The sequence below is a fragment of the Acanthopagrus latus genome, chromosome 5 (assembly GCF_904848185.1).
Source record: "Acanthopagrus latus isolate v.2019 chromosome 5, fAcaLat1.1, whole genome shotgun sequence".
Classification (NCBI taxonomy): domain Eukaryota; kingdom Metazoa; phylum Chordata; class Actinopteri; order Spariformes; family Sparidae; genus Acanthopagrus; species Acanthopagrus latus.
In genome coordinates, this window is record NC_051043.1 from 14049890 (window position 1) to 14074505 (window position 24616).

General features: G+C 41.3%; 1 protein-coding gene across 2 annotated transcripts in view; it reads right to left on the reverse strand.

The window, feature by feature from the left end:
• The window catches only part of znf608 (zinc finger protein 608), a 48510-nt gene that overhangs the window by 16108 nt on the left and 7786 nt on the right, over window positions 1–24616 (reverse strand). For both annotated transcript variants that reach the window (XM_037099463.1, XM_037099464.1), the window contains exon 2: window positions 8683–8953. In XM_037099463.1, coding sequence (XP_036955358.1) covers window positions 8683–8953 — 271 coding nt within the window. The remainder of the gene's footprint in view (window positions 1–8682; window positions 8954–24616) is intronic.

Genomic DNA, 24616 nt, shown 5'->3' on the forward strand with positions numbered 1-24616 from the left:
GGGATTGAGTCCCATGTCTTCAGGGTCTGTTCAGGTTTGGATCTCGCTGTTTTCAGGTCTGTTTGGTCCCTCTCTGATCTAATTTCACCACCTGCTGTAGATTCGCCTGAATGCTTTCATTCATCGAAGAAAGTGTGGAAAAAAATCCTGGATCCACACCAAAAGCTAACGGGGTCTATACTGGGACGAGACTCAACCCAAGTTTCATCAAAATTCATTCAGTAGTTTTTTTTTTAATCCGGCTGACAAACCAAAAAACAGACAAACTGACACAGGCAAAGGTAGTAAACAACACCCACAAAGCTTGAAGACAAAATACAGAAATTCACTGGGGATCAACCGCAACCATTCGGTCTGGGGAATGTCATGTAGTTAGTCTTGATGCTCTTCAAAATTAATTTAAGTTCAGTCAGCTAAGGTGGTACCCGAAACAGTTTGGATCATGCAACTAAGCCTTATAATAATAATAAAATCTAAGTAAAAGCACTGATACCACACTGTAATATTATTGTGACAAGTAAAAGTCTTGCACTGAAAATGTTATTTTAGTATTTTTTAAAGTATGTAGGTACAGTCAGGAAAATGTACTTAAAGCTTGAGAAGTCAGAGCACTCAATGCAGAACGACGTGCCCTGTGACTGTTACTGTGTTTACAAAAAGGACCCAAATGCAAAACACAAAGGTAGAAAAATGAAAAGCTAGCTTTAGTGATCTGACGCTGTAGCCCATTATAAATGTAAAACAAAGGCAGGCAACAAAAGGGAAGCAAAAAGCAGAGCAAAGCTAAATAAGCCAGCATCAACAGTACAAACCTAAAAAAAAAACTAGAATGGCACTTAATTTCAATCAAGCTTAATACAATATCAAATAAAACATTCAGATTCACTAGATCCAGATTTTTTTAAGTGGTCCTGTCGCATATTACAGATGATCTTTGCGGTTCGTTCCCCTGGTGAAGGATGCCATGAATCAAATAGGTCAATTTATAAATCATAGTCCTTCTTTTCATATTGCATTAGATATGTATTGGTTTTGCATCTTGTTTTTTGGAGTTCATTTTAGTGACCGTGCTGTGATTCAGTAATGCGCGCACTTCGTCCCAGCTCGGGGTCTGAAGCCAGCAGTGGAGGTTTTCCTCTCCACTCACAAGTCCCCTGAAGCCTCACCGGCCTTGAAATGTGACAGCATTTCTATTTTTAGCCAGCGTGACTCGCGTCTCTTCGTGGGAAGATGCCAAAACACTCGATAGTTCATCGGTTTTCATCTCACTGTCACGGATGTGGGTGTTCATGCCAATACAACGCTCTTCACAACTCGTATGACATTCAAAATCCTTCAAACCCTGTTTGTAATTTCAAAACTTTGTTAAAAAGTGCCTGCCTGATTCTTGGTTTATAGTCTGCATAAAAAGAAACACTTTTAAAATGGATGCGATAAGCTGGAACCTACTGTCCCTGAATTTGAGTACTAGTGACTTCAGGGTTTGTTTGTTATCACTGTGAAGAAGAAAATGTTCTCTCTTTTCCTTCCTGCCTCGCTTACCTATTCTGCCTCTTCTGTCGCTTCACCTACTGCGCCTAGCATTTAAATTATTTTCATGAAAAAATGTAAACGGAATGTCTTTGAGTGCCTTTCTAATTTTGCTCTGAATTTTCTGAACTCAACAGCCCGTTCTGTGGCTCAAATCAAAGAAATAGATGTCACAAATGGATGCCGCATTGCATTACCAATCCAGCAGACTGTTTCAATTTGTTTGACTATTTAAGTCCATCTTCCCCTCTGCTCTGCCAGTATTTTCACACTCCTATTTTCTGCTGCTGCTTTGAGCTACGATCTCGGGACATTCAAGGCAAATCTACACCACCACGGCTCCCGTGAGTTAGTGTTTTCCAGATTACATTGTCCAATCACTATCAGTGAATGGATTTTGTGAGGGGGAAAACGTTTTTCGAGCGAAGACACAGAGTGGCGGTGGCTGTACGTCCATCTGTGGTAAGGCTCAGGCAACAAAAGCATTTCAGTAAAGGTTAGAAAAAGATCGTGGTGTCTTGTCTCAAGTCACTGCAGACTTTTTCTTTGTTAAACTGAGATCATGATCTTTGCCTTAAGCAACCCCAAGCAAGTGTTGCCAGAATAAAAATAAATAAATAATACGAATACTTTTAATGATTCTGTTCTCACTGTGAGTAGATAATGTTTTTTCCAGACTGGGTAGTCTGGCTGAAAGAAATTAAAAAAGAAAGAAATAAAAGAAAGAGAGACAGAAAGATCATGGTTTCATATTTGCATTCATTTGGGACAATTAGCAGACACTTTTGTCCAAATCAGCTTACAGTAATTCATACATGCATTCAAACTCTGATGGCGGTGGCTGCCATGCAAGGTGCCGACCAGCACATCAGGAGCAGTTTGGGATTCAGTATCTTGCCCAAGGACACCTTAGCCTTGACCACCTTGAAATGCAGACCAGGGAAATCAAACCAGCGACCTTCCAATAACAAGACGCTGGCTCTACCCCTGAACCACAGTGACTCTGATGCCATGAGCATGAATTTGAGTGGTGCCGAATTCTTACATATTGCACCTTTTAAATACTGTAAAAGAGCAAGTGTTCAGGGATGATAACTGTTGATGTTCATACCACAGTAATCTTTTTGGCAAACTGACATCATTTCCTTTACATGTTAACAGAAAATGGACTCTGACGAGCATTATGGGTACGACAGCTACAGAGTGGCTATAGAGCATGTTTACTCCTCCTGTCTTTATGAATAAGGTGGTTATGTGCTTGAGAAAGGAGTCATAAATGGAGGGGATTGGATCGGGGGGTACCACAGACCTATGAGGGAATCATCGAGACGAAGCTGCGAGCGGTCTGCACTGGTTGCCTGGCAACTGCTCAAAGCCGGCAAGCTCCCATAAAACCGTTAATTCGTATGTTTATACTTTTTGGAGGGTAAAGATATAACTAATGACGTGTAACTTGTTAATTTGTGACCTTTAAAAACGCTGCCTGTTACCTTTGTTCAAAGCCAGGCTAGCTGTTTCCCCCTTTATGCTAAGCTATGCTAATAGGCTGTTGGCTGTAGCCTTATTTTTCCCACAAGGATATGAGAGTAGAGTCGATCTTTACATCTAACTCTCCATCAGAAAGTGAATAAATAATGGTAATTGCACTTTAAGAGCAAATAACACAAATCAGCGACTGATTTCAACAGTCATTATTTACAATGCTTGTAATCAATTTATCTCTGGCATCGAGTCAGACAGGCAGTCGGACAGACAGGCAGAAAGAGCATCTTGAAGTCAGACAGTCTGCGGAGCTCCGCTAAGAGTCGAGCCAATCACCATCTGATTAGCGCTCATCAGACTCAGGTCTCCTGCAGAGAGGGGGAGGAAGGGGGGGGGTCTGAAGCTGAAATGGTGGTCTCGTTTTCTCCTTCTTTGCCTTTCCGTCTTTCCAATTAGTATTCTGCCTAATTAACATGCAACTGGCATCTTCCCCCTCGTATCCCTCCGCCATCACGAGGAGGGGGCTTCGGTTATCCCTCCGCCTTCCTGAGCAATAGTCCCCAGAGCAGCAGGGATTACTCCTCAAGACGAACAACACAAGAAGGAAAAAAATAAAACTCTCTTTTGTCTCTGACTGTCCCCGTTGTTCTCTCGTTCTCTTTCTCTTTCTCTCTCTCGCTCCCTCTTTGACTCTGACATTGTCTATTGCAGTCATCCCTCTTCATCCTTTCTATCTGCCTCCATCTTTACATTCCTCTCCATCTCTCCGTCGCCCTCCTGGTTTAGAAATATAGACCTCTGTTGCCTCTGTCTCCCCACTTGTCTCTCCCTATTCCTCTCCCATCCATCTACCCACCAATCAGCCTGTTCACACTGAAACCATTTTATCATCTTTATCCCTCCCTCATCCCTCCATCTTTCTCCGTGTTCTTCAGATTCACCCTATATTCAACCGAACACGCACCGTATGTTTGGATGTTCGATATCATAATCCAGTGTATATCTGCATTTGTGCCGACAGTACATGTATAAGTCCAGGTTTATCTTGTGTATCCTGTTACTCTGTCTCACTCCACTGAAGCTGCTGCTTGTAGTTTGCCCACGCAGACCTGGAACGATGATGCTTTGATGTTTTCTGTTTCATTTATTCCCCCCGCCGAGGAGCCGATGTGTTCGGCGCTGCTTGTTTGTTTGTCTCTTAGCAGAAAATTTCACAAACATGGGAACGCGTTCGAGTGAATTTCGGCAGAAAGTTCATAGGTCGTCCCCAGAATCTCGTCTTTGGCATGAGGGCAGAGATTTTTTCAAGGGAACCCATATTCAAGTGTTTATGAACATTTACACAATTTTCTCATGACCTTCTGCTCGTTTGTCTCTCGTACAATAAGCAATATCATTAAAAAAGATTACATAATAAATATATTGATATGTGGGCAGTAATGCAACTGTGTTTTTGTGATTTTTTTTTTTATATTGATATTTTTCCAAAGCCAGCAGCCTTCCACTCTCTTAACCCCAAATCATTTGAAGTCGGGATTAAAGGCAATGATGGGGGAATACAGGCTGTAATTTGTCATTTCATTAACTGCTTTTCAAACAGAGAAATGTGTAAATAAAAAATACATTTTCCAGGTGCTAAACCTGATGACTGTCCCTGTTTGGTTGTCTGTGTTGAAAAAATGTCAAAATTATTACATCTCGAAAATTAATTTCCTGTAGATATGCAGTGCGAATGCTGTGAATCATTCCCATTTCCTGATGACTGACGAATTGCTCTGCACCACAGTTTTTTAAATAATTGAAATTGGAGAATTGAGCAGCAGTGGAGGAGGTTAAGCACTCTGGTTTCTCATAATTGGTGTTTTTCTTGAATATTTGGGGGGGGGGGGGGGTTGTAAAACTTGTTTAAATCAGGTTAAAATATTTAAGTCTGCAATAAAACACTGTAACACAGTTTCATTCCCATGTTTTCATTGCACTGGCTGCATCTGTGGCCTGTCTGGAGAAGTTTTACCCACTGTCTGATTTTCACTCACTTCATAGTCTGAAGCAGAAGATGTATTATTTACTGTCTGTGTTTCCTCCTCTCCAACTCTCCGGCCTGTTTAGGAGCACTCTCTGGTTTCGGATATATTCCCGAGGGTTGTGTTTGTTTTTTCTCCTTCTTCTCCTGTTTTAGTTTTGCCCGAGCAGAGAGAGTAGCTCCAGTTAATTAATACTGGGCTGGGAAACAAACGCCTCTCCGCCAAACTCAACACTCCACTTCAGAGGCCCTGAGGCTGGCAGAGTGAGATGGGCACCAAGAGATGGGATTTATTCATTAGCAGCCTGCAGTAAGGTATTACACCTCCGCTGAGAAGCCGCAGTGCTGAGCACTGTCCTCGTTAACGGCCTATCAAAGTGCAGTGGCGTTGAAATCGGCGGGTGAATCATCGGATTGTCTGATCCACCGCCCGGTACTCCCATGGTATCATTTTGTAGTGTTGGACGGGTTTCTGGTTCTTCATTTCTTCTTGTGTTGGACTCGTGATCGTATGTAGCCCGGCGCCAAAACTTTATTCATGAGGATATCCAGCCCGTGTTTAAAAATAAACTACAGTTTAGTTATTTGTCTGGAAAGGACAAAGCGCCTGGAATGATGAAGATACAAACCATCTACTTTTCCTCATGGCATATGTTTTACAAACCCACACTAGCTGTAAAGACGCCCAATTTTATTTGGCGAAACTGGAAGAATCTTTTCAGGGGCAAAACTTTGAAGGAAAATTCAGCTTTCTACATCTACATTTTCTCTACAATGAGGTAATACTGAAATCAAATGGCTGCCTGTAAAGGCTCAACTGAAAGGAGATATAATACTATTTTTGTCCTCCAGTAACAAAATACATGAAAGGAGCATAATGGCTAATGTTTGGCAATAAGGCTCAAATTCAGTAACTACTTGGTTCAGTTTAGGGAGAGAGAATAGGTCACTGTGAACAGAAAACCAACAAGAGAAGTTGCAAGAGACGTTGTATCCTCTGTCTGCTTTTCACTCACTTCAGAGACTGAAGGAGAGGATGTATTATTGACTGTCACTCAGGCAAATCAAAAGTACACAAGATATTGAGTATTATAGTGAAATTTCTCTTTGTAAAATACACATCGACAACAACGGTGACAACATAAATACTTGACAGGGTCTTTAAAACACTTATGAAATGCAGTCAACTACATTAAGAGGGATACAGAATGAGAGCAGCTGTTTTACAAATTAAAGGTGTCTCCACTTCACCTTGACGAGTGACAACGCTCGTCAAAACTGCATCAGTTTTTGAAAATCAGAAACAAAACTCTGTGACTTCACCGACAGCACCGCCTCAAAATCTTCACCAGTGATTTACTATAAATAGACCATCCATAACACAGAGGTCAGAGGTCACTTTGAGGAAAGGGAATACAGTACCACAGTGATTTACAGGGTGCTTAGACTTCTATATAGAAATAATGTCTTTGAAATACAATACATAAATGTGCTTTAGAACATCTTAAACTCATATTTTACATGTTGCAACTTAAATGATGGCTCTTTTTTGGCACTAGCTGCTCATTGCTAGCTGTAACTCCCATCGCGTTATTTACAACGCTACCCAAAGAAGAGCTACATTCTATCACAATCTAAATCTGTCAGATTGCCGACACCAACAGCACCAGATCCTGACCGCAGAGGTGTAGGAATACTGTAATGTTGCGCAGAACTTCCTCAGGAGTCATTACTTGAATGTCCACAAAAGGATGCTCAACAGGTCACCTGAAAACAAAAGAGCAAAACCTCTCCCTTCATCAACTCGAGTCAAAGTCGTCAGCTAGGAGCCAAAGAACCGCTGGAGAAGGATTCACTGCACCAACTCCATCTTCTGATTAAGAGTTTCAGGCGTTAAAGAAAAGCAGCAGCAGTTGAAGTTATTCCGTCTGACAACTGGCGCTGCTGTTCTGCTAACAGAGGACAGTCAACCTCACTTTGGAAACTCAAAACAATCCAGTCAACCTGAAGAGCCACTTCCGAGGAGATAGAAACATTTACTCAGCTTTGATTCCAGAGACAGATTGTTTACCCGGAGCTGTCTTATATTTTGGATGTTGTCCCTCCACAGCTTCTAAATAAAGATTCTCCAATTACAGCCTCTCCTGCAAACAAGGCTGTCTTTAGTTTTAATGGGGAGGACCAAAACAAAGCATTTGCTTGCTGAATTTTCACACCTCTTGGCTCAAGTGCTTTTGGGTAAAAAATAGTTTCATCTGTTGTGATTGTCAGCGTCTCAGTCTGTTCAGAGTCATGGCTTGAATGGGCAGGACGACCACTCATCCTCAAATGTGAAAACAATGGAAATTTAAAAAGCGCCGTGCCTGACAGAGCGCACTGAAGGGGAAGTCAGTCTGAGCTTTTCGACACGTCAAGGCAAAAAAAAAAAAAAAAGCCTTTTGTCAAAGTCAAGTGGAGCTTACGGATCAGGAAAGCTGCTCATGCATTTCCACCATCTTGGCTTTCACTCAGGCGAGACAAAAGTATTTTATTTACCCACGTTTGACTCATGAGACTTTCCACATCGTCACATCACAGATCACACACTGCGTCTCTGGAGGCACTCAGACGCTCGTGTTCAGCTACTTTTCATTACTTTCACTATGTTTGTATCGCGGCTTATTCAACAGTGAACAAACTAGAGCACACACAAGGTGAAACTGAATCACCGCACTGACAGTTTTAAGGACATTAACAGTACTGTTGCATTCTTTTGGCCATTGGTTACAAATTACAAAGCGATCTCAGCAGCTGGCACTGTTACGTTTTCAAATTTCAGTTTTTGTGGCTAGATGGGGGTCATTGGTCCACTGAGCCCTTCAACTGTATGTACATGAAACCTTTAATAACAAAGTTATAAAACACCAAAAAAATAACAAAATAAAAAACGCAATAAAAAGATAGGAAAACTTAAAGATTCTCCTTAAAATCCACTTTCATTCTTCACAGTGAGCATCATTTTTGTCAGATATCTGCCATTAAAAGGATTTTTTGAAAAATCGAAGATGAGGGTAGTCAGCCAAGGCGTGCCTGTTGCAGACTGCAGTTGTGGATTTTGGCTGATTTGGACTGAAGACACGATCCTCTTAAAGCAGTTGGGCCGGTTTTTGGGCCAATGTCGGCACCGAAAATTGGCCTGAAGTTGAGTCAGTTTGGCAACCAAGCGTGGCAGATTCAGTCACCATTGGGCTTAACATTTCAAGGCTTCATCGGAATGAATTTACTGTGATCACAACTTTTGCAAAGTTATTTTACCAAAGCAACTGAATGGATGGAAGCCAGTGACTGTTTTGAGGATGGATAAACACTCTTAGAATGTATGTTTTTCAGTGACAAGTGACAGTGGGGGACAGGCAGGGTTTGCTTGTCATATTAAAACTTTAAAAAAAGACATCTGAAGTACTCCACAGCAATATGTTTAAACTGTAATTCTAATAAGAATATCCATGAAAGAAAAACGTTAATTCCCTTCACTGTATTGAGGGCCTGCAGAAATCTTTAAGTATTGCTGATACCATAGAAAATATAGCTTACTCATATCATTTGGCACAACCAACACTTTAAAGCTGCGCTCGTAGAGTTCAACAGTATAACACAACACGCCTCACCTTCCTCAGTCTCATGCCAGACGATGCCCTCCAGATTGACGCTGGTCCCGGGCTGGCAGGGTCCCAGACAGGCCGAGTCGCCCTCCAGTGCCCCTGAGACGCCTCCATCCTGGGTGTTGGTGCCTATAGACCTCGTCCTCACCACCAGCTGCTTGGGGTTAGAGGTGGGCAGGGCTGGGGGGGAGAAGGTAGGGGCCAAGGGCAGAGAGGACCCGGGTGCCCCGGGGTGGCCTGGAGCAGGGGGAGCTGGCACCGTGAACATGGGGTCCACCTGGAGGGAAAAGAAGAGGATTCATTAGAAATCAGAGAAAGAAACAGTCACCCATAGTAATATGTGACTTCACTTCAATTTGACTTTATTCTCCATATCAATCTTTCAGCACATTCAGCTATATTTCATCAGACTGAATGAAATTCATACCTCCAGAGAAAAGGGAAGAGGAGAGATATATAGAAAAGGTAGAAAAATACAGAAGTAAAAAGATCATTAATGTAGTTCTAATATTTCTGAGTCTGACTGGCATCTGATTATTTGAACGCTGCATAATGGAAGGACACTTTAGAAGAGGAGGCATTTTCTCCAAATGTCACACCATTCATTATTCTATCCGCAGTGTGCACTTACCAACTTCCTAATATTGAGTGGCAGCTAATCATCTCTCAACTACATCCAGACTGAGAACAACCTCTTTTTTCACCCTGTCGATTAAAATTCATCTATATGAGGCAGAAAACTTCACCCTCGCTCGAGTTTCTGGGATGAGAAACTGTTTTCTTACAACACTTATATACAGGAGCTACACATTATAATTAGCTGCCACTTCTGCACAGAACGACTTGGCAAAAAATCTGCAACAGTATAATAAGGCAACAGTATAATAAGGCAACATTACTGGAGCTCATCCAGTGTGACTATAGCAACAATAACGGTTTCTCTCTTGACATGACAAATTAGATTTTGCGCGCTGTTGAAGTCTCATGTGAGGTTCAGCGTCTCCAAAAGAGGTTCAGCGATATGCAGATTGTTTTTGTCATCTGAAACGTTAACAAGACTATAAAGAGCAAACAACAACCTGAGTGTCATTCTCACTTTTTTGTCCTTTGTCAGTTTTTCACTGAGCAGTTTACCCGCCAGCTCTTTTTGGAAAAAGCAGACTGATTATTAGGGAGGGGCAGACAGCTTTTCAAAAACAAACTCATCTCATTCAGCAGCTTTTTTTGTTAGAGTCCGAGCTTCCCGAATCTCTTTTGGCAAAATATGACCCATAGAGGTTTGTTCATGCAGTAAACAAAATAAGTTTTCTAGGACAAATACTGGAATAAATCTTTGAAGTCAGCCTGTGTGATTTTTAAGGAATTCTCTGTCTTTGGTTACAGTTACGGGGCACTGTGAGGGTGTATGAGGTTGGAAGATAAGAGAGTATGATGGCAAACAAGACTGAAAGGGAAAGAGAGAAAGGGCTGCGTGAACAAGTTATATAAACAGAACGGGGTGAGGGGTATAAAGCAGAGGTGAGCTCTAGCTTTTAATCTTTTTTATCATCTCTAAATCTTCCAGTGGTTACTGCAGTGCCACCATTACATTAGTTGATAAAACTGGGCCCCTGATAATTGTGCCGGGTTATGAAATTCATTCAATAAAGAGCGGCAAAAGCACCAACACTGACTAGATAATCGTCGCATCAATTTACATGTTTAATTAATTTTCTTTTGGCTCGATGTGTTGGATTCTAAATCTTTTGCTAGTTTATATATCAGGGGGCCAGGGCCATGAAGCTATTATAAAATTAGCCATGAAATATATTTCTGTACTTTAAGCTTTTTAATATATTCAAATCTGTGATAAAACTGTACCGGTACTCATAATCTTTCTCATGCTAGTTTATCCAGATAAAAGTGTCAATCCACCTGTTAAACAGAACCAGAATACAGGAAATGGCACCTACTCTGTGAAACACTCTACAGGAGATCTCCAAGAACACATTTTAAATGCTCCCTCTGTCCATGATGAATGTTATAACTTAACAACGCATGTATTTGGCAGTGACCTGACTGATTAAGGGTCATTAGTCTCCAGTATATTTACATCCATGTGTTCCCTAACATTAGCCATGCTCATAACAGACGAGGTAAGGCTGCATCAGCAAATTCCCACATTAGAATGTGTGCAACAGTGCAACAGAGCCGCAGTGCATTCTGTTGAGCTCTCATTTGAGTGAGGAAAATGTGTCATTTCTCCTTTTATAGGTAACACAGTGCAACTTTAAAGCCATATTTCTGATCCAAATAAACATTTGACTCACTGCCAAAACATCCCGAAGACAATCTGCAAGCTGCTTAAACTCTTACAGTGACTGTCTGGTATTTTATAAGCAGTAGGCAACAACACAATCAAACTTTTTAAAGAGCTGCAAAATGTCCCGGAGGCTACGAAAAGCCTGACTTAGACAAACGATTCCAGTCTGGTCCACGTTTACACAGTTTTTCTTGTTTTTGAAAGCCAAACAATTGGACCGCCGCAGTGGGCGAAGGAAGCTGCAGGAGAATATTAAGTTTCTAAAAACTGAAGCAGAGCTACCTCCAAACAAAAAACGATTGTATTTAAAAATGATCTGTGTTATATGAGGTGTTGGTAGGTACAGAGACAACGTTACTCGAGTGATGTTGGGTTCTTTTGTTAATATAAATAAACTGATACATCAAACTTTGGTCATTTTCAGGGATGTAATTAGGGAAAGACATGTTATCTTTCAAATGACTGTGTGTCCTCTCACCATCTTATTAAAAACACTTTGCTTTTTTGTTTTTTCATCTTGTCTTGTCATGTGTAGTAGACATTATCGCTGATAGGATTTGAAGCCGTACACACACTTCAGTGATCGATGATTGGCTTTCTTGTACACTTGAGGTAGAAGTCTTCCAAAAGGGAACCACAGGCAGTCAGATCCTGTCAGAACACAACCGAAGATAATTAGATCCGATCCAAACTGAAGTCCGTGAAGACCTCTAGCAGATACACAGAGAGACCTGTGTCCCATCATGTTTCTACTGTTTCTGGTGTCTGTTTCATAAAACCAAGAATATCATTTTTCATTTTTCAAAGTGCGTGAGTGATCTTAACCGCTGTCATCACCATGGTTACACGTAATGAAATAGTAAGTCATTGGTGCCTATAAGAGCCTTACTCTTATCTTCACCACTTATTATGGTCCCAATTACAACAGCTCTGGGAAATAATTCTGCTGAGAGAGCAGCAGCAATCAGCGATGAAGGATTTCTCTCGCCGTTATGACTCAATAAAGATTACAGGCTTGACAGATAACTCACTGTACAATATTCTTGAGTGATTTCCCAGTTTGAAAAAAAATGAAAAGAAGAAGAAGAAAAAAAAAAAAACGTTTTCTCACAGAGCCGAATCTCTAAATACTCCAGAAAACAGCAGCGCTTTGTCAAGTCCAGCACAGTGCTCTTTTTGCGGCGTTTGGTGTCCCATATAAAGGAGTTGTGCTTCTGTTGTGTTATTATGAAGATCAATCACTTACTCGCACAGGTCTATCTCAAATGACGACTTCTTTTTTCTCACTTCTCAGTAAGACTCCAAGGTGCACTGCTCTTTTCTTTAAAAAAAAAAATCAATCTGCTGCTCTCCTTCTACAGAGGCCAAAGTCACAAGTGCATCTCCAGCAGCGTGGACAGGCTATCAACAAAATCGGAGCGAGATAAAATTGATCGGGACAAGATTCTTTCATTAATGTTTCACTGACATTTTCTCAGTGATTATCTTATTGATCTGCTGTACTGCTGTTTGTCAATGCAACGTGCGAGAGTCTCAGTTAGTGTCAGTTAAATTAAGGGAACAAATAAAAATGAACGTTCATGTGAAAATATTTGCTGTGGTCCTTCCCTGTGTCCCTATAAAGTTGCAAGCATTTGCTTACGACTTGTGAAACAATCACTTTTCCCTCGTCTGGTACCAGCGTGGGAGAGGGAACTCACCAACACTTCAAGATTCAGGGTTTAGTTTTCTATTCTTCTGTGTCCCGAGATGACAGTGTCTCTACTCCAGGTATTATGAGGGGCTTTGTTTCGACGCATCAATGTTAAAACCTTGATAAACAATGCAAATTTATTGCGCAAAATAGTCATAAAACAGAAGAGAGATGATCCCCCCGTGCTTCGTGAAAGCGTCTGTTAACTCCCACACAGCTGCTGACGAAGACCACCCAGGACTTCTTCTACCAAATCACAAAGCAAATTAACTATAAAAGAAGAATCACGATCCCCAGTGATTTCTGTTCTGCCGCTAACGCCTTTTCTCTCCCTCAGACGCCCAGAACAACAACGCTTCATGGCAATTTACACAGCGGCTATAGTCAGCCAGGACGCGGAGTCACACAGCAAAACAACAATAAAAAAAACACAAGCAGACTCCCCCGTGTGTTTAATGCTTCAAACAAATCATCCTTTCTCACGCCGTTTCTTAATTAAAAAAATCCTACAATATGCACAGAAAAATTACAGCAAGTAAATAGAACTGCGGGGAGCTTCAGCATTAAAGAAACAGGCCTAACGATGTCAAATGATGCAACATTAAGTGAAACTACTGATTTGTGTTGCACCAGACTTGACTGCCACGCTAGCAAGTCATGTACTTAAGTGATGCTTTAAGCTTAATGCTAATGTTAGCATGCAATGACAATCTAATGTTTTCAGTCTGGTAGTTTGATGAACTGATGACAAATAAAGCTATATATCAACTTGGGTAATTTAGCCTAGCATGGAAGAAGGGAAGAAGCTGCTGAGGTTCTGGTAATTAAACAAAGCACTTGACAAAGTGAAATGTTCTCCGACCTCATGAGGCTCTCAAAAAAGTGTAATGGACCCACTAATCCACTAGAAAGTACATGTGTGTATGAGGGTACAGCACCAGCAGGGGGCGAGAATGACAAGAACAGTGTACGAACACCATTTAAAGTGCCAGAAAGTCTGAATCAGGAGGAGGTCGGAAACGGCTGGTAGATTATTCAAAAGACTTTCAGGACAAACTAGTTTTTTCAGTAGAACCATGATCTTTTCCAAACCTAACCAAGTAAGTTTGGTGCTTTGATTTTGAAAACAGCAGTGGATGTAGTATTTTTAGTTATCTTCAAGTTATTTTAGTTAACTTGAAAACAGAAGGCAGGCGGTGGTACAGTTGACCGGAGGGTCTGTTATACTGTTTAGATTGACACTGGGTTGGTTGATGATTACCGAAGTGATTAAAAAATAAATATTGGAGGGGGGCATGAATGACTGACTTCAACCAGACCGTAAAATGCTCTTGAGTAATTTCGCAACGATTGACTTTGTTGTTTGATTATGAGAACTCCATCTGGTGAATCCGTGCGCAACTGGCTGTGTCTTTTTCTCAGCTCATCGTTCTCTCCTCTCAGGAACGGATGCTGATTAAAACTCTGCATCACCATTCCCGCCTCGAGCTTCTGCGATCATCGATTTCAGCTGTTGTATTCCTTCCCCGAGTCTCCAATATCTGGTTTTGTGAGCACTTCTGAAGAATAGAGAAAATCGAGTATTACTGCTTTAACTAAACCACACAGGAGAACGAAGTACACAAAGACCCAAATAACACTAAAATATGCATGGACCCTGGAGCCGTGCACAAACACTGAGTCTGTCTTCCTCACTTGCTTTGAGACAAAATCCACCCCCATCCTTTCTCACAGAGTCAGTTAGAGAATCACCAAAGACGAGATGTTTTAGCATTTCATATTTCTAGCTGGAAAAAAAAATCACAGATGTGATGCTCCGAAAACAAAATAAGAAAGGCACTCCGCAAGATAACAGTAATACGAAGAAACAGCAGAAAAGCTGCAATATTTCTCTCTGTTGTCTCACGATAATAGCTCATTACAGATAGTTAAGAATCATATTTTCTTTGGATAACAAATTATATTGTTATAATGGGCAACATCTTAAGAAAACAAACAGTAATTTTCTCACAGCATCGATGCAGTAATGTCTGAAAAGCAAACATCGTTATCCCTTAACAAATCTTCCTTTTGTTTTTCATGAGAGTAAGACGTTCATGCCAATATACTGAGAAAGGCAGATTGTTCTGTCATGACCACAAGGTGATAAAACTATAACCAGATGGAAAACACACTGTTATCCAAAGATCACGAAATTATTCTAAATTAACCTGGCTTATTTGCTCATTACCCACAGTAGCTACCTGGATTTAGCGCTACCTCCGAGGCAAAGGTTCAGAATATCAATCAAGATCTTGAATGGTGTCACAAGTGACGTTAGAAAAACAGGACAGTAACATTAAGTGTTAGCCGATAGTTAGAGGCTCTGCTTTGTATTGTTACCCAGGATGACTTGAAATCCACAAATATTCTCTTCCAGTGTCAACCTTGTAGGTGTGATCTCTGCTCTCCAGAGACACTGCTCACTTATCTCTGTCCTGCTTTTATTACAAACATGCCTGATTTACCCACAAGCCCTTGTGGTCAAATAACCAGATTTATGTCTTTTGTGGAGCTGTGGCATCTCAGCTTACCATCATCTGGTCAACAATCCTTGAACATGAAGCATGAAGCAAACACTGTGACTACATAACCCGTTTATTTTCTGTTATTATGGCCACAGTGCCAGATTAGCAATTATGAAGACAAAACCTCTTGCCATGCAACATTCTGTCTCGCCCGTCTTCCCGTCGGGACATCAGGAGGCCGTGGCTGTCGTCCGGTGGACAATGGCCAATTTCATTCGAAGGCTGAGTTCTTATTACAAATACCTTCTGAAGCAGACATCTAAAAGTTTCAAATTCACTTGTGCTTTCTATCAGCCAAGAGGCTTTTATTAGCTAGCTAAAGCGAATAAAATCTACCAGTGACAGCTGGCAGTCATTTCAGCAAAACTCATTCTCTTGATAGAGACAAGAAGCTGCCCTTGGATGCTGACAAGCAGATCAACTCCTGCGTCTTGACCATTTCCTCCCCCACACATAGCTTTACTGTTTCCTTTGTGTCTGATACGTACATTTCGACTAAGCAGCAACACAAACGCACATACAGGCCAATATCATGGAAGAGAACCCCCCTGTCTGAGCTTGCGCTGCTGTAAAGTTTCACGAAACACATGAAAAAACACTTACGAGCATCCAACCTTGTACCACTCTCACTAGTCAGTCAGCTTTAAATGAGGCTTGATGATACGTCACAGTTCCTTATCATCCATGCAACACGCTGACATCAAATTCGACAGGCCAACCAGCCAAATAAAAGGAGCAACAAAAAACAACAAAAAATAAAACATCTGCTATCAGTCCTGAGTTTCTACCATTTCCAGTGGTTGTGTGAACATTTCTGTCACATTTTCGTCAAGAAAACAGTGAATCCTCTCGGTCTAGACATCCTCAGGTGGAAGGAGATGAAGGAGACTTTTGTGTTGGTTCTACTCAGAATACCATAACATTTTTCATCGCCCATAAAACTCTCTGCACCCATATTTCGGGGCGCCCTTTACCCTGTTGAAATAGCTAGTTTGAATAACATGCAATGACATCAAGGTAGGAAACACGTTTCATTCTTGAGCGGCTGCACATCCGGAGGCGGAGACAAAAAAGAAATCTAAGAATCGCCTTACTCAACGCTGATGACATCGAGGTACGCGTCTTCGGCAGCGCTGGTGTTGGAGAGAGAGCAGTGGGATCGATCGAGCACACGTTCTGACGAATGTATTGCTTCAGCTGATAACATTTACCATAAGCACCTTTTTCGATTTCCGGCCCTAAATTCACTTCAGCATCAAAACGTCAGAGGAGGCATCGGTCAAGAGAAAAACAGATCTGCCACAGTTTGAGCTAAGGCAGCCTCGACTTCAATGTTTTCTCCGACGGGCTGCAGCTTTGTGTTGAGGCTGAGACACAAACAGCTGTACCAACTCGCATACAGAGCTGGATTTACCCAAATTAATCAGGAGAGGGGAGGGGGGTGGGTGGGGAGGCGTCAGGGGAGCCAGCTGAGTTTTTCCATTAATTCTGCCTCTAAAATCTATAATTAAACAAAGAGACATTCCTTATCTCTGGGCTTTTTTTTCGCTTATTTTGAAAAAAAAAATCTTCAATCGCGTTTTCACGCGCATCAGACTACAGAAGGATCGTGTTGTATGTGTTAAAAAAAAAAGGAATTTTACTCAATCCACCGATCCAATTATCTGTCCATCTTTTCATTTATTCATCCGTCCGTCCATCTATCCACCCCCTCATCCGGTGCTGTTAATGATGGAGTGTTTGTAGAAGCTGTGAAACTGAATTTTGTCGACACGTTTGAAGAGGAAATGCTGCCTGAACTGCGTTTATCTCCTCTTCTCTTTCCTACCATCCCTGCTTCCATTCTCTCTCTCTCGCTCTCTCTCTCCCCTTCTCTCCTTCTGTGTTTGTTGCCTCACGCTCACCTTCTATTTCCTCCTCTCCTCTTCTTCCTGTTTCTTGTCTTTACCTCTTGTCCTTATTTTGCCTCTCCTGCTCTCCCTACCCCACCTTTTCCCCATCTTGCCTCTCATCGCCCTTTCCTTGTCACCCCCTTCAATGCACTCTTCATTTCTTTCTCATTTCTTATTTCTCGTCCTCCCTTCCTCTTCCACGTCCTCTCTCCATTCCTTTACCGTCTTCATCATTTTCCTCCCTTTTTTCTTCCCTGTCCTCCCCTTCCCTTTCCCCCCTTGTTGTCCTCATGTCCTCCTCCTCTCCCCTTCCTCCTCCTCTCCTATTAAATCCCCCAGTGAGCAGCCACACTGACAGTTTTTTTTTTTTTTTTTTTCCCAGACAGAAATCATCCCTGTCTTTATTGTCAGGCTGCTGAAAGAGGAGGCATTGTGTGTGTGTGTGTGTGTGTGTGTGTGTGTGTGTGTGTGTGTGTGTGTGTGTGTGTGTGTGGTGTGTGGTGTGAATGTGCCGACAATCCGTGGTTTTTACGGAGTGTGTGTTTGTGTGTTTTTTTGTGTGTGTTTTTTTTGTTGTTTTTTTTTGCGAATGGTAGCCATCTTTTTTTTCCCATTATCTGTCTCCAGCCTCTCTCATCTCTCTGCTCTCTCTTTTCACTCCCTCCCCTCATGCGCACACAAAAACACACACACACACACACACACACGCACGCACACACGCACACACACACACACACACACAAACACACGCACACTCACAGACACCACTTACCTTCCGACTGAATGACAAGCTCTAATGGCATGACATTACTCACTGCCATAATAACTCCTGCTGCTGCAAAACATTGGAAAACTAACAACCGCTTTTCTTCCCTTCGACAACACCACCGCTGCACAATCAGCTATTAACAATAATCATGTTAGCCCAATTCCGCATAAATTAATCTCCCAGAGTTGCAGTGTTTGCAAGCAGTGCTTTCATGATGATATAATTATAAAGCGTCTGAACTGAGACAGACATCACAGGCTTTCAATCTGGCGGCTGATGTAATGCCAGAGACCGTTCTAATATACAAGAGACTCAATCAGGTTACTGTGGGGAAATCTTAAAACCTTCAAGATGGCAGAGCTGACGGGCCCACAACCTGCCAAAGAAGTGCTACAACGGTACAAGGAAGTATAGCAAATGCCTGCAGCCTATAATCTTTTAAAAAATATTCCAATAACGCCATAACCCCAGATGTGACCATTAGCTCCCAGATGTGGACGGCTAACCCTGTTTCTAATAAATTATGTTTACACACAACTAATTTGCAAAAGCAAAATCATTCTGGAGGAAACATCATGCCTCCCAGATAACTTTATCTAGCAATACCCATTCAATAAAATATTACGAAATGTTGATAATTAATACTTCAGTGCAATGTTGACTTAGAAACTATTCAAAGCTGCTGTAGGCGTCATTGTTTTAGCTAACTTCCTGTTTTGCAGTTAGCAGTCCCCTCCCTCTTCTCTACGTCACCACATGAACGAGCATCGACAATCGCAAGACACAGATGCAAATCAGGACCACAGGACCACGTCTACATGGAGCTCTCTGTCCTGATTGGATAAAGTGGGCAGGGATACAATATTTCAACGTTTCGCACTTCATGTGGTGAAACTACACCCTTAACAGACAGGGATGAGAAGAGAATCCAAAGAAACCGGAGACAAAAAAAATGTACACACAAAATCCTCTACAGCTATTTTACAATGTAAAACTTTGAAAAAACTTATTTCAACTTGGACTAAATTTTCCCAATAATTCAATCCATATTCATTTTCCACTGTACTGATTGATCCAGATGAAAGAATCCTCAGTCGGATTTTAGATGAGACTCTCGCTCCCCGAGCAGAAGAGCTACAGCCCCCCTGTGTGTAAAGAGGAACACTATGTCAGGAAATCTGCAGTTAAATAAAATATGAAAGGCAAGAAAGAAGAAGATACGGGCTGATTCTTCGAGGGTAATGACGGAAACTGGGCGGTAATATTATGATATATTTCCTTTATCTCAGTGTTTCCTTCAGCAGAGGAGGCTGCGCTGAATGAATGCAGATAAAAAACCTGCCAGCCTGCAGAGCGGAGCACGTGGGCGTACCGTCGTACCATGAAGCCCTTTCACACTGGTTGGCATTGATACTTTGATACCTAATGGACTCTCAGGCCAGCAGCCTCCACATGAGCTGTTGTAATGCTCTGAAAACACACTTCTAGGCCTCGAGTAGGGAATGATGGAAAAAAAAAAAAAATTACTGTCAATAGAGCCGTTCACACTTGTTCCTCCTCTCTTGTATATAAGCTTCTGTTTAATTATCAAGTCAAATGGAAATGACACAACATATCTCTGGAGTTACAGTAATAAAAAGTGTAAATGTATTGAGCAAATATTGGCATTTTAGTCTCTATCGCCTTGCTCTGATGATGCTGATGATCGATCATAGACTTATTGTGGAACTGGATTGTGTTGTGAACCTTTTCTAGTAACTCAGTTTTTTTTTCTTCCTGTTATTTAAAGGTTGCATTATTCAAATATACAGATGTACCCAGGATTAAAAGGTGCATTCATTCTGCTAAAATTAGCAGCTTTCTAGTATCTTAAACTTTTCTATGCAACCAGCTTTGTCACTGTAACAAATACTGTGGCACATTTGAGCGGCAAAACTAAAAGCTGTAGTAATAAACTCGACAGGACAGAGGAAACTTTCCAGAGGAAAATGAATTCAACTTTCAACTGGATAGATTTGACGAGGGAAAACAGTGTTCCAACATCTGTTAATATGACACCACTGGATATTTCTAGGAGACCTCAGGACACTTTCCAGCGTGTTTGTGGAGGCAACTAAAAAAGATATTCTGAAGCCAAAACGTGATGTTTCCCCAACCCTAACCAAGTGGTTTCTGTGCATACATCTAACCAGAACGTGCAGAGCGATGTTGTGACAAGAGAAACATTTTTTTAAATTGAACCATAAGAATTGTTGTAAGTTGTAACTTATCTATTGCTTTGCCGGAACGTACAACTGGGTTGGGTTTGTCACGATCACCTTGACACCAGACATTCTCACCAACTCCAAAGGTTGTGTGAATAAAAATCACCATGTATTGTGGGTAAAACCTGAATTTGTTCAGGACTAGAAGAATAACAATCACTTTCTTTTACACCTGCATATCTCCATCAAAAAGTTTTCCTCGGGATGGTGAGATGTGCCAAGGCATACTGATGAAGCTAGGTGTTAAAGAAAGAAAGGACTTTCAAGGTCACCCACTCATTTTGAAAAACTTCTGAAGCTTCAGATTTTTCTCTCAAATTCACCAGGGGGGCTACTTTTTGCCCTCTTCCTGTCTGATTTCCATGTTTTCAACCAATAATCTCCTGCCAATCACAGCCGAGTGGAGACGACAGAAGAGACCAAAGCGAAACTCTCTCACCAGCCTCCCTCTGTACTGTGGCACAGAAATTAAAGCCTCATTTTTTACTAAGCTTTAAATTGATGATTTTCCTCTCCAGCATGAAGAACAAAATGAAGGGGAACAAAACGCATTTCCCAACGAACTCAAACATCAGAAATGTGTCTTCAAGGATGGAAAACAGTGAATAATGGATGAGCGTGACCCTGAGCACACCTCTCTGCCCATTTGTGAGTCGGACTGCAAAAAGATGCCTCTCACTGCAGTGTGTAATCTGATGCTGCTTCTGCACATCTGATGAAATACCCATCATAAAATGTTGGATACAGAAGCAATGTCTTCCGACTGACTATATTGTAAGTTTAAGGTTGTAAATGTATTGTAGCAAAGAATCAGATAATGATTGTTGGTATAACACTGTAAATATCACATCACTGTAAGCGCCACATCATCAAGTATTCTACTTGGAAGCTTTCTCTCATTTTTTGGCTTTATTGACAGAACAGTTTGAGAAATGACAGGAAACAGGTTGAGAGAGAGGGGGAGTGACACGCAGCAAAGGGTCCCAGACCGGGAATCGAACCCGGGGCCGCTGCAGCGAGAACAAAGCCTCTGTACACAGGAAGCCCCTACTTGAAAGCTTTCTGATTGGATGACAACACATTGAAATGCAGCAAAAAGTGGCCGTACACGCTAACCCTGCAATGAATGGCAGCTACCATTTTTCTTTCAGTGTTGTCTGTCTAAACCCAGCTTTTGTCAAGTCTGACCCCTCTGGATGTAGAGATTTGTCATTGTCTTTTGCTCAGAGAGGTACAGACCCTTTAAAATCAATTCTCACTCCCTGTAAAAAAAAAAAAAAAAAAAAAATTGCGGACATGACTCACAGTTTAACAGCTGTAAATGTTTCTAAGTCTCCGCACATGTCAGATGCGACAGCTCAGGGGACGTGAGTCAGATCCCCGGTGGTTTGTCCGTGTTTGGAATTCAACATCCCGAGTTATGCGTCAGACATTTTGTGTCTTTAGAAAAAAACGTGTTCAGTGTTTTTGGAAAAGACATCCGACTGTCTGGCTCTCAGATAACTGTCTGGCCGAGCTGTCTGACTGCGGCTCGCTTCAGCCAATATTCTTTGAAAACAACATCAAAGTGCCGATGATTATCAGCCTCAGGTGCAGGTTGGATGCGACGTGGGTTTGAATCCTGCTGAGCACCGGTGACCTTTGTCTGATGATAATGTGCTAAATAAATAGTATGGTCCTCTATTTAACTCCTGTCAGTAGAAGTTGATAAAATAACACAACTACTAATAAACATAAAAGTTGGTGCTAATAACATTTAATGACATTAAAATAAAGAATGTGTGAAGCACACAAAACCCATTTTCTTTTCACAACATTTTTGCTTTTGTCACACTGTAATAATATATGTTGAGTTGAGAGGCATCATTAAGACATTTCTTTTTTTCTCTTTAGCATCATTAACACATCGCAAGTGTAATGATGTGAACATGAGCGAGGTGCATTAAACCTGCACAGCTGCTCTACAGTTGCATCATTTACAGGCTGATGGTTTCAGAGCAAAATACTCGAGGTGACAAAATTAAAATCCGTGTTGAAAGTAGCACCTGAAAACATTCTAATAAGGCTCCATCTGAAGGTAAAGCAGTCACATTAATAAAGTCTTTATCTTGTATCCATCCTTACATTAGAGCCGATTTATCATGTCATTTATCCCAATAACACAACTGTAAAGTTATCATCAAAACATGTGCAAACCAGTTCTCTCAACACAAGCCTCGTCACCTTTTTGCTGTTAACACTTGCGAACGTATTGTGTCGGGGGCGCAGGCTGCCTGTAATTGTTGCTTTCCTTGGTGGTTAACGTTAGCAATCTTGGCTCCCTGTCTGGTGTCAAAGCGCTGCTGCAAACTGTTTGCCTTTGGCAGTGCCACCACCTCGTTACAAAGAAGACACAATGGTTTGTCTCCATTAGGCACAAACACAAATGTGCCCTTTTGGATATAATCACTATAAGTTTTTTTTTTTTTTTTACCACTGAATTTAACAGTTTGATCAGATAAAGCACATTGGTTCTATTGTGACTCGGTTATTACGGTTACAGTTAGTTTAGTATCCTTTTGAAAGATCTGAACAATCCTTAGTTTTGGGCAACTATAAACTACCTGTCAATAAATCCACCTATATTCAACACACTAAACTTTTTCATCGGCTACAGTCCTTGAGTAAGTCTATATAGCTACTTTACACTACTGACATAGGTCCTGATTAGTAAAATGGTATCCAGGACCCAGTTGTCAGTCACAGAATTTTTTTTTTTTTCTTAGCTTTGCTAGTGAAAACGAGAACAATTTGCAATAGTATCACACCAATAAAACATATTTAACAGTGTTCCTGTATTGTTTTTGTTTTTTTCCATTGGACAAAGTGGGGGCATAAATAATATTATATAGCCTCATAGCTTTATAATGACCTGTACTGCATTTGGCTTCATTCACTCAAATCCAGATTTATTGGTCCATGCAATAATAGTAGTTAGGCTGAATATACAAAATTAAAGAACATTTCCTCTGTGATGAATCTGATTTAACTGTGAGATTCTGGTGAGATGAATCACAACATCTGGACTGCTGCTGTGACACTTTATATTCACAAGCCTTCTTGTGTGTTTCCTTGAAGGCACCTCCCCAGATCGCCCTCCATCCTGATGCCTGCCTGCTCGCTCTCTCGGGATCAGCTGTTTACATGCAACATCACACCCTGATCACAACTCTCCCCGAATAAACCAAACACTGTCAACGTCGCCATTGGAAACCGAGCTTCTGCAAACCTGTTAAAGCACACCTGGAAATGGGACGGCGGCTTCGCATCTCAGCCCCGTGGTTACAGTAAACAGGATGTGATGTCACCATACAAGAAAATAAAACCCCGTCATGAGGAATAACCGGACATCGACAGGACTGTTAACATAAAACTGCAGAATTCAAGATAAACCAATAAAATCCAACAGGAGCAGAGTGTGTTTGTTGTCTCAGCTTGATCCAGCCTGCAGGGATCCACACTGACAGACAGAAAGTGAGAGCAGAGCAGCCGCTGTCATTCACAGACAAACTCAAGTGCATCTTATTGTCATGCAGATGACAGCGGGAGCTTCGGCAGCAGCAGAACCACTTTTATTTCTGTCAACACAGCTGGATTTGATTTTAAATGGGAGCTTGATTATTTCAGCCATTTTTTTTAGGATTTTTTTTTTTTTTTTTTTTTTTTTACATGTGATGCTTTATGTGTGTAGTTTTGGCCATGACAGCAGAACGGCTCCAGAAATGGCTATTTTGGTCTGTCAGTCCTCCAATTTCTTCCAGACTGAAATATCTCAGCAACTGCAGAATGGATTGCCAAAAATGTTGATTCAGACATTCATGGTTCCCAGACGATAACCCCTCTGATTTTTCATCCGGCGACATCATTAAGTTAAAATCTTAATTTGACATATACTTTGAGGGTTGGGTATCTTTTTTTAGTACTTTACTCTCCATGTTATAACAAAAATGTAATATCAGTTGTAAAACATATGATGCCAATATCGGTATAACAAACTGCTGCAGTGTCTCTTCAGCCATATCCAGGGTACAAGCAGTGGCACCAGCATTGTCTGTTATGTTGTTATGTTGTCGCCACTATTACGGTGCTTGCATAACATAGTTTACCAGTAAATAACTGACATACAGTTCAGATCCTTTTGGTATAATACAAAGGTTTCAGACACAGTGAAAGAAAGTCTTGCATACTTTTTTAGTGTACTGAACTGCATGTTGGTAAGAAATCTTGGGCACAGCCAAGAGCTGAGTTTTGGCTAATGCTATAAAAATCAAGCCAGTGGAAAATGTTCAGTTATCTCCACCGACAACCTCTCCGACCAGATTCATAAAGGGGTTTAATCTGCATTAACAAGCCCAGCGCTGGCTTCACTGTGAGGTACATTCGGCAATGTTCAATTTATTGTGAATTGGTAACC